The sequence below is a fragment of the Phaethon lepturus genome, unplaced genomic scaffold (assembly GCF_000687285.1).
Source record: "Phaethon lepturus isolate BGI_N335 unplaced genomic scaffold, ASM68728v1 scaffold29739, whole genome shotgun sequence".
NCBI classification, from domain to species: domain Eukaryota; kingdom Metazoa; phylum Chordata; class Aves; order Phaethontiformes; family Phaethontidae; genus Phaethon; species Phaethon lepturus.
In genome coordinates, this window is record NW_010563233.1 from 648 (window position 1) to 10,821 (window position 10,174).

Here is a 10,174-nt window from a genome sequence, read left to right on the forward strand (position 1 = left end):
AGTCCATTTTTGGTGTACAGGCCTCCACTGTTGAAGGCAAAGTTACATGAACACTGCAACAGCCAGTCCCAGTCATCTTCTCTTTCTAGGCTGTGCTGTCACCGTGGCTGTACTTTGTCACACATTGTCACACATTGTACCTAGGGGCAACGTCAGGAGGGGCACCCCAGCATGGTCTTCTGCATGGGCAGAGTAAGGTTTGGCTTAGTCATCTCTTGTCTCCTTTCTGTGCAGTGCTTGGCTTGTCCTATCACCGAAATTTTGGGTTTTGCCATGAATGTTCTCCCAAGTGCCATCCGCTGCGCTCACCAATAGCTCGTCCTAACCTCATTTGCTGACCCTTTCCCTTGTTCTCTTTCTCTTTTATGCTTCAGGTTGGAGACTGGCCATGAACATATCTTGCCCATTGACTGTTACTTTCCACCTCAGAAGACTTGCCTGATCTGTGGAGATGAAGCATCTGGGTGCCACTATGGAGCCCTCACTTGTGGTAGCTGCAAAGTCTTCTTCAAACGGGCGGCTGAAGGTAATGCGTACAGGGACAGGAGGGAAAATCACCTCCACCTCCAAGTGTTGGCTTTCTCTACCAAAGTAGCCTAAGAGTCAAGTTCTGCTGACGCAAGTTCTTTCATCAGCAGTCGAGCATTAACGTGTAAGTGCTGGAGGCATTTGCAGCATCATGGTATGTTCTCCTGTTGAAAGAGGTTAAACAGCCTTGCTTTGGGGAGCTTGCCAAACCAAGAGGACTGAGGCAAGAGTGGTGGGGACAAAGTGTGGTGGGTTTCTAAAGTTTCTTAAAGTAGTAAAGGAGAAAATTCAAGGGTGAATGGATTTCTTTGTTGTACGTTTGTCATTCCACATTACAGATTGCCCTCAAAGAGTAGCCAAACCAGTTTGCCAAAACCAATCCTTTTCAACGCCTGATTATCTTACTGAGCTAGTGAGACCCTGGAAGAGTCAGTTCCTGCTTCTCCTCTTGACTCTCAAGGGTGCTTTGAGTTCCCAACAGCCTTCCTGCCATCTCAGACCCACAACTCAAATTTAGGGGATGCTTTTCCTCTCTTGCATCCCTTTCAGAGGGTCATTTCTCTCAGTACCTGTGAAACATCAGAACCGTCTGTGCATTGAGAGCAGTGCTCTGACCTTGGTGTCCATGATCCGTCACCCCAACCCTTGAGAAAGCAACTACTTCACGATCAGCTCTGTAGTGCCAGGCTCTCCAGAGATAAGTGTGAGCCCAGATGTTCCCTCTCAACAGCAAGGTCTTTGCACCATCTTTTCTTGGTAATTGGCATGTAGGAGGACCTAGCCCGGCTGTTTCCTTGGGCTGTGGGTCAGCAATGTCCCGGGAGAGGGAGGCACCGCAGTTCCCAGCTGGCGGCCAGCGACAGGGATGGAGGCTTCTGTCTCTGGCTTGTCTCACCGTGACCTTCCCCTCCTGCGCCTTATGTCACCCTTCTGTCGAGCAGAGGTCCCAAACCGGTGGATGCTCACCTGCCATTGTCAGGGCACTGCTTCTAGATTGATTCTGGCATCACCCTGCGTGCTTTCAGAGTCACCTTTTCCCTCATTCATCATTCGTGCCTGGAGTGTACTTGGCAGCACTGGTTCAGGGAAGAATGGGGCTGTGCCATAGACGACAACAGCATCCTGTTGCCGTAATAGGACAATCAAATAATATTAATAGATAATAAGTTTGGCATATTTTTCCCAAGTAAATTATTTACAGATATGTCTCTGCTGTATACCAACTCTGTGTAAGGACAAATGGATTGGCTTGTGCAGCCAGAGTAAATAACAGATGCTTGTTTAAGTCAACAAGTTATTGTTGATTTATAGTAAGTGGAGTCTTGGCTCTCTCTGTCAGATAAAGCGCTGATGAAATGCCCCGTGTCGGCTGGCGACTCCCAGGGCGGTGCTCCTCCGTTAACACCGGGGCGGGCTCTGTCCTGCGTGGCGTGCGGATGAGGGCTGGGAGATGCCTGCTGGGGGAGAGGAGGCAGCCCGGGCTGCTTGCGCTGCTCTTAATCGTGTGCTCTGGTCTCATTCCCTCTCTTGATTGTGTTATACCATTAATTTAAATGGTGTTTATGCCTGTTCTCAGTTTTTAAGCCTCGAGGTATGGCAGAGGGTTAGAGCTGTTTGGTGGCGTTGGGGTCGGGCAGCAGCAGCCCTTTGCCTTTCCCCTGGACAAGACCGTGGAGCAAAGTGCGTCTGCAGTGAGGAGCAGCAGGGTGGGGGGCACCTGCCTGGGTGTGAGGTTTCATCTTATGTTACTCTGAGGTACACGGATAGAGTATTTTGGGGAATAAACAATAAATCAGACTCCGTTGTAAATACTGAATGCAGGGCAGTGGCAGGTGATGATTTGTATCCTGACTCTTGGTAATTTTCCAGCCAGACCTTTCCTTCTTAAAGTTGAGGAGCAATATTGAAAGCTGATATTTCAGTTTGTTCTCATGTTTTAAAGACCATAAAATACATCTCTGAAAACCTTAGGTCACCTCTGGAGACCTTTTACAACGGCACATCAGAAAGCTTCCCCGATGAAAAAAGAAACCCTTTTCTTTTGCCTATTACCTTCCTGCCACTGGTGCTACCTTCCAGCAGCCTCCAGTGGGTAGGAGAAGCAATGGACTGGGAACTGAAGAGCAGCATGAGCAGATCACCTCGGAGGGAATGGAGACTAGCTAGACATGTAGTTTTTCTTTTATCATATTCTTTGCCGAATTAATACTGATTTGGCAGTAATTCAGGGATATTTAAGAAAGTTTTACAGGCAGCCACTGACTTCTAGGGGATTAGAAAGGGAAAAGATTTAAAAAAAAAAAAGCTGTGACATTGATTCCTCTTCCCTTTTGATACATGCTGAGGGATTTGTGCGGTTCTAGAGCACAAGTCTTATGAGGAGCAGCTGAGGGAACTGGGGATGTTCAGTCTGGAGAAGAGGAGGCTGAGGGGAGCCCTCATTGTGCTCTACAACTACCTGAAAGGGGGTTGTGGTGAGGTGGGTGTCGGTCTCTTCTCCCAAGTAACTAGTGATAGGAAGAGAAGAAACAACCTCAAGTTGCGCCAGGGGAGGTTTAGATTAGATATTAGGAAAAGTTTCTTTACAGAGAGCGTGGTCAAGGATTGGAACAGGCTGCCCAGGGAAGTGGTGTAGTCACCATCTTTGGAAGTGTTCAAAAAACGTGTGGATGTGGCACATCCACATGGTTCAGTGGGCATGGTGGTGTTGGGTTGATGGTTGGACTTGATGTTGAAGGTCTTTTTCAATCTTAATGATTCTGTGATTCTGTGTGGTTCTGTGGTTTCCAGTAGAGCAGATCACTCCTACTTTGATAAAATGTTTGACAGCTTTGGGGTTTTTTTTTGCAAGTCCACCCGGTTCTTCCAGAAAGATGCTGGAACAGTTAATAGAAGAGACATGAATATTTTCCTGATTTCTTTCTGTCAGCTTTGTCGATTTACAGACCATCTCAAGATGTCCAGGTTATATATAGGCCAGCTCTAAAACACACCATGCAGATTCTTCAGCTCTGATGTGGACTTCCTCACTTGCAAGATGGCCAGCCCCATTTTTGTAATCTAACCTGATGTTTGTCTCTCTCTTTCTGTCACCCCGCTCTGGTTTCCCAAGCGCAGAGGGATCCAAGAGGGTTGGGGCTCGCTACCCCGGCAAGAAGTGCTGCTGCTCTTCTGCTGCCAGGCACACTCGCACCTGCAAAGGAGGACGACTCCTCCTTCTAATTCCTCTTTCTCCTACAACAGCAGAGATCTGGTAAACAAAAAGTGCATCCACCTCAGAACAGATTTTGTTCTTTCTCAACACAAGTAGGCAGGGCATCACTTGGCATTATTAGGGTGGCTCAGATGAGTTAAAAGCATTAGGGTGGTCCTCGTGGTACCATGCTTGTCCCTGAAACAGAAGAATACTTCAAACACGACACACTTCCAAATCAGCTGGCAGTCCAGGGGTTCCGGTTGTCCCATCCCATCCCCAACTCCCAAGGAAGGGAGTCAGTTTTGTGTCCCCTGCATCCACCCCTGAAAAATGGTAGACCTTCCTCATCCCTCCAAGGTTGCACAAGAGCTGATGGCCATCTCGGCCAGTTCAGAGCTGCCTCTGCAGTGTTCCTGGCCAGCAGGACCAGGACACCATAGGCTGTATTCTTGATGGGGCTGCCTTCAAATTGCAGAGAGGTAAATGAAAAAAATAACATGGTATTTGACAATTTCCTAGAGGGCTAACAGCCAGACTGCTGTGCAGTCTGTCCCGATTCCCTTTCAGTCACTCTCCATATGGATTATTGTTCTACATCCTGACCTGCTGAGGATTGGCCCTGCACCAGAGGGAAGTGTCTCTGGGCCAACTCGACAGGTTCATGCAAGTTTTCAAGATGACAACAAGTTAAAGTGAACCGTTATCAAAGACCATCGCCATGTTTTAAAATGCGTTCTTCTTCTCGTGGCTGGTCTGACAGTCTGCAAAAGAGCCGCGTCTGCAAAAGGCTTCCGCGGTGCTGCAGCACCGTGATGCTTCTGCTTCAGTGGTGGGTTTCTCACTACCCCTGGGGTATTAGTGGCCTTAAAATTCCATGGGAAGAGCAGAAAGTGGAATAACCAGACCTTTGAGAGCTCAGGCCCTCCTGGCACAGCCTGCTGCCTGTCTCCCATGCTGTCTGCCAGGTGGGATTGCTTTTCTTTCTCCTTGGCACCCACAGACCAGCTCCCCCAGCCCCATGCAGCGCTGGGTGCGAGCAAGCTATCAGTCAGTGCGTAGTCAGACATGACATTGGTTGGAGCCTGAAGCAGACAATTTGACTTCAGACAGGCTCAGGAGTTAAAACATTATGGTTTTGTCTTGTTGCCAGAGAGCCGAGCAACTAAAACATTTTTGCTTGCTGGGTTTAAGCATCTTTAAAATAAAGCCTTTTCAGTTTGCACAGTCCCATAGGTGTTTACTTTGAAAGCTCCTCGTTTAGCCTTGGCTTGCTCGGGGCTTCCTGTTAGGTCGTCTCCCGTACAGAGCTGTTACCTGCCCATGGTGTTCACCAGCATCTGTAACTTCCCTGCTCGTGTCTCTCTGGCGAGCTGTTGTTTTCACTTGCACGCGTCATTTCTGGTTCCCTGCAGAGCTTTCCCCTTGCTCTTCCCGCAGCCAGCCTGCCGTCCCAGCCACCGCAGGCTGCGAAAGCCGCTGCCCCGAAGGACTGGAGCTGGTGCTGGAGCCTGCACTGCGTCACTGGGGCTGGATGCTGTCCTTTTGGTTTCTTTAGTCTTCTGGGAAATACAGGTGACTGACTATTAAGAAAACAACTTTGCAAAGATAGTTTATTATTACAATTCGTACTACTAAGTAGTAGCTTAGTGTTGGATCCCGAGAGCTTCACAGCTGTGTGCCCTCTGACTGTTTCTGATGGGATTATTTCTAAAGTGGGAAGTTCAGAGCGGTCCCAGCACCAAACCTGCAGGCTCAGCTCTTGCCATAGCCCAGCTGGTGACAGTGACAGGTATCAGATTTTTTACAGAAAAGCACTAGAGATCCTGCGGTTACATGTGACCCTGGGGGATTCCCTTTCTCAGAAAGCTTGGCCTTATCCCCCAGCTGTTAGAACTTGCTTTGTGCCCTGAAATACAAGGATATATCTCTCATCCAGAAGGCATTTAATGGGTTTTCACATTCATAATCATAAATCTTGCTCCAGACTTTTGCAGAGGTTGCTTTCTGGAAAGGAAAGCTACAGTAGGCATAACAATTCACGTGGCAACAGGCTTTTAGTTAAGTAGCTTCTCTGGACTGAGCAACTAACCTTTCTCCGTTCCTTGCAGTCCCCGGTGAGGAGCGGGAGGACTCGGTGGTGGCAGAAGCGTCGTTCTGCCTGGTGCGAGGCGGCGCGGGAGGGAGCCCGTGCCGTCGGGGGGGTGCCGGCGAAGGGGGCACTGGCACGGCAGCATGTCCGTGGTGCGTAGCGAAGCGGGGAGCTGCAGCAGCCTGCAAGAGCCTCGCTTGCACAGACTGGTCTCCTGGGGTTCCTGCGCTGGTCTGACGGGGCGGAGGAGTACCGGGTGCCTTTGTAACTTCACTTCTCTCCTACACGCATGCCAGCCAGTCTCTGGGCTGGCAGGGAAGGAGCGGGCTCTCCTCCAGGCGTCCACTTGCGGTGTCATCAGCCGGGTGGTTATACCTGAGGCTAACGCCTTGCCAGCATCCCCTTGTGAAGAGGCTGGGTGGTTGGCTTTGCAAAGAGCAGGACTGCTGGGTAACATAGGAGAGCGTGTTTCAAGATCAGACTTGTACTTACAGGTTTGCAAAGCAAGAGCCTCTGCTTTGGAGTAATGTGAGAAAGTATCCCTGTTGTTTGCAGGGAAGAAAAAGAGAAAAAAAAAATTCCAATGTTAAACTCAATAAAAGAAAAAACAGTGCATTTATCTTTAAATAAAGAACAGCTGATTGTGAGTGTCTCAGCTTGTTCTTAAGTGAAGAGAGTAAATTATCCTGAACTTAAAGTCAAATCTCTGTATAGGAGAAGTTACTTAAGACTTGGAGGCTGGGGCTGGTGGATGTTCCTCCTCTTGGCAGGGGAATTTAGATAGAGCTGTGCCTGACCCTGGAGCGTCCTTGGGGGGCTCAGGCAGTGACTGTGCCGCCTTCCCTTAATAAAGCCGTTTACAGGAGAGGCTTGACCTTTTTAAAGATTTTGAGCTATTATTGTTGCAAAAATGCTGTAGTTTAGACTAGGGAGGCAAGATAGGGAAGGAGCAGGAGCTGATGGGTGAGGGGAGAGCAGGAGGGCTGTGCGGATGCTCCCGGGGCAGCACCGTGCGTGGCAGCCCGACGACCTCGGCCAGAGACCGACTTGGCCCCATGGGCTGGGCGTGAGCCTTCCCGGGAGTCGCAGCCCCAGCTGATTGACAGCTGGATAGACTAGTTTTGATGGACTCTGGAGCATCCCAGTATCAGACATTGTCACGAGACAGGAATCCTGCAGCGCAGCTGGCGGGGAAGGAGAGCAAAATCACCTTGCAGCCCTCCAAGCCCATGCCTGAGAAAGTAGGGCGTCCATTCTTGTTTGATGTATGCGTGTAACGAGGTCAAGTGGAGGGAGTATGGCCTCGGCACTCGGTTCCATCGGCACAAAAATAACTCCAAGTAACCCAGTTTCAGCTGAAGTTGTTTATTATTCATCCTCCTGAATGAACTGTTGAAAGGGAGGATGGTGCTTGTGTTCTCTGGGATTTGGGTAATCGCTGCTGCTGAGGCTTGTCTAAGTGTCCTTAATGCTTGGTAATGAGCAAGGGGGAGGGGATAAGAAGAGGTGCTGATGAGAATGGTGTTAAAAGGATTTAGCGAGGAACCCAGCTGCAGGTGATGCACTCTTGCCCCATTATGTCTCCAGTCTTACCAGTTAAGGCACTAGGGGTGGTGTAATGACCAGCTTTTAATGGGACAATTCTAGAAAGTTCAAAAGGATGGTAGTTTTGCAGCCCTTCGGCACAGCCCTGTGCACATGCAGTGTGAGAAGGAGTTGGGTGTACGCTGAGCCTTATTGTGACTTTCCTGCGACCCTGTGGTGAGAGGCTGCAGGTGGGGTTTGGCCCCTGGCGAAGCCGCAGCCGCGCGCTGCTGGGGCGCAGCGGGGGGACCCTCTGTGGGCGCAGGAAGCAAAGCTGCTCTCTGGAGCCGGGAGGGCGATGGAGAAGTGACAGACGGTGCCAGTGAGGTCTGTGATGCTGAGTTGCTAAAAATTTGCTGCTTTTTCTGATTCTGATATCTTCAGAAATTGTGGATGGCGGGGGGGGAGGTGGGGAGTTGTTAAATCAGTGCACCAAAATTGGTGCATCTCTTGCCAAAACCGGCATGTTATGAGGTTAGAGTCAACCTTGTCTTTTTAATGGATCTCTGGTGACTCCAAAGGGCTATTCCTATAAGAATATAAAAAGCAAACATCTGCAGGGTGATAAATAAAGGTTAAGCTGCATATAGACTGATTCCCATGTAGGCTGCTTATGCAGAGTCTGTGAGGTGCACAGCTCTATTATTTACTGGGACTGATGTAGTTTGGAACGGTATGAAGAACTTCAGATAAATCCTGATTCAGTGTTTAGACCTGACAAGAAAAGAAATGACGAGTCAGGAAGGAAGGTTCATTCTTGTCATGTCTAACAAATGAGGCAGTAAAAAAAAAAAAGCTGAAATCTGGAGCTCTAAGGGCTGCTCTCTCAGCAAGTGGAAAGGTGAGTCTAAGGTACCGGTTCGTCTGACAGTAACTTACTTCTGAATTTTCTGCAAGCCTCCCTAAGCCTGCTGCTGCGCAGGGTCTCCCTTACAGGGAATCGCTGGTCCCAGTTTCCTCCTGGCTGGCTGTGAGTGCAGCCCAGGGGACAGGGTGACGGGTGCCAGCCTGCCATGAGACCCATGGCAGCAGAGCCTGTGGGGCAGCAGCTCCCCATGCAAAATCGGTTCTTCAACCCCAATGTCTGTAACCCACAGACAACAAATGCAAAAAAATAATTCAGCCCCAAAAGGCACTGTAAGGAGAGCCGTGGTTGTAGAGGGAAGGCCACTGTCTGGGGACTGTGTTCGGCAAACTGTAGGTGAGTGCCGGGGCAGGAGGATCAGACTGTGTTTTGAAAGCGTTCTGGGAGAAAAGCAGCTCGTTCCAGCAAGAAGCCAAGCCGCAGACATATGGCATTTAAAGTATGAGAACCAAACTATGCATATTTCATTACTTCTTAATTGCTGTTTATTGAGTACCTCTGCACAGAGCAGAGTGATTTTTCTCCTTGGAGCTCCGGGTCTGGGAGCCTCTGCTGCGTGCCTGCCGGGAGGTGCGGTGCCGCCGTCAGAGGAGGGGTGCTCTGCTCTGATCGGTACCCACCACCCATCCTCTCTTCCCTCTGATGTTTGTAGGTAAACAGAAATACCTCTGTGCCAGCCGGAATGACTGCACCATCGACAAATTCAGAAGGAAAAACTGCCCGTCCTGTCGCCTGCGGAAGTGCTACGAAGCTGGGATGACTCTCGGAGGTACTGTCTGAGTAACGTCCCCAGGTCCCTGCAGCGGCTGGGGCAGCCGGGCTAGTCCTGCAGATAACAAATGTACTTGGCATACTAATAGTAAATGGATGAAAAAATGAGGCTGATGGAGAGTAAGGAGCTTCAGAAAGCATTTGCAAGTTTCTAATACCAAAACGATGAATTTCATTAAATTTTTGTTTGAGTTTCAGGAAACAATGTTTTCCTTAATTTAAAACCTTGTTAATCTGAAAAAATGTAAACGGCTGGGTAAGCTGGATTCTAACTCACACCAAAGCCTCTTTCGACAGAGCACTCCCATTTTAAGATGATTTTTCCCGGGCAGAAAGAGACATTTTTCTCTATAAAATTACACCCCTGGTATTTTTCTTCGCTGAATGGATGTTGCTTCTGTATCACTGGTAAAGATCCTTGTCTATGTTCCAAAACCTGTAGCTCTACTAAAACCTGACAGAGTGCCCGTATCCAAAATCTGAGATTTTCTGCTCAAAATCTAGAAGCTACAGTGTAGATCACTGGGTGGCTCATCTTTGAGTTCATTTGATGTGAGAGTGAGGAAGAAAATACCCTGAAAAACAGGGCTGAGGAACCTGACCCACGATGAAAAGGTCCCCGACAGCGAAGCGGAGGGAGTCACGGGTGACACAGAAAGGAGAGTCCCGGGCAGCGTCAGCACAGCGCAGCGGGGAGCAGGGCAGCCCTGGCTAGTTAGACTTGCCAACAGTTTCCTTTAGATACTTCCACCATTGCTGGGATGGGCAGTGCCTCCTGGAGCCGCTGGACTGCTGGAGTGTTGTCTGAAGAACTTGCTACCGAAAAGGTTCTGGTTTATTGCTCATCCAGGAGCAGCGGTTTTCATTTTATTTCCCTCCAGAACAGTTCTTCCAGCTCAGGTACCGACAAACATGCCCGGTCAGCAGGGCAGGAGCCCGCCTGCTCCCTTCCGCTTCTGCAGCAGCGGGTGGTAAATCTGAGTGTGGCGGGGACACTGCGTCACCCCCCTTCTCCGCAGGAGCTGAGACGTGCAGCTCGCTCCTCTCTTCCTGGTAACAAGAAGAAAAAAAAATGTCCCAAAAGGTGAAGCGGTCCTAAAACCTTGCAAAGTCAGCCTGCACGCTGGCTCTGACCGCTCTT

At 49.5% G+C, this 10,174-nt stretch overlaps 1 protein-coding gene across 1 annotated transcript in view; it reads left to right on the forward strand.

The window, feature by feature from the left end:
- Positions 1–374: 374 nt before the first annotated feature.
- Positions 375–10,174, forward strand: part of LOC104626574 (androgen receptor-like) — a gene marked incomplete at both ends in the record, with an annotated part of 15,693 nt that continues 5,893 nt past the window's right edge. The window contains 2 exons of the mRNA XM_010294522.1: positions 375–526; positions 8,915–9,031. Of these exons, the coding sequence (XP_010292824.1) occupies positions 375–526; positions 8,915–9,031 (269 nt within the window). The remainder of the gene's footprint in view (positions 527–8,914; positions 9,032–10,174) is intronic.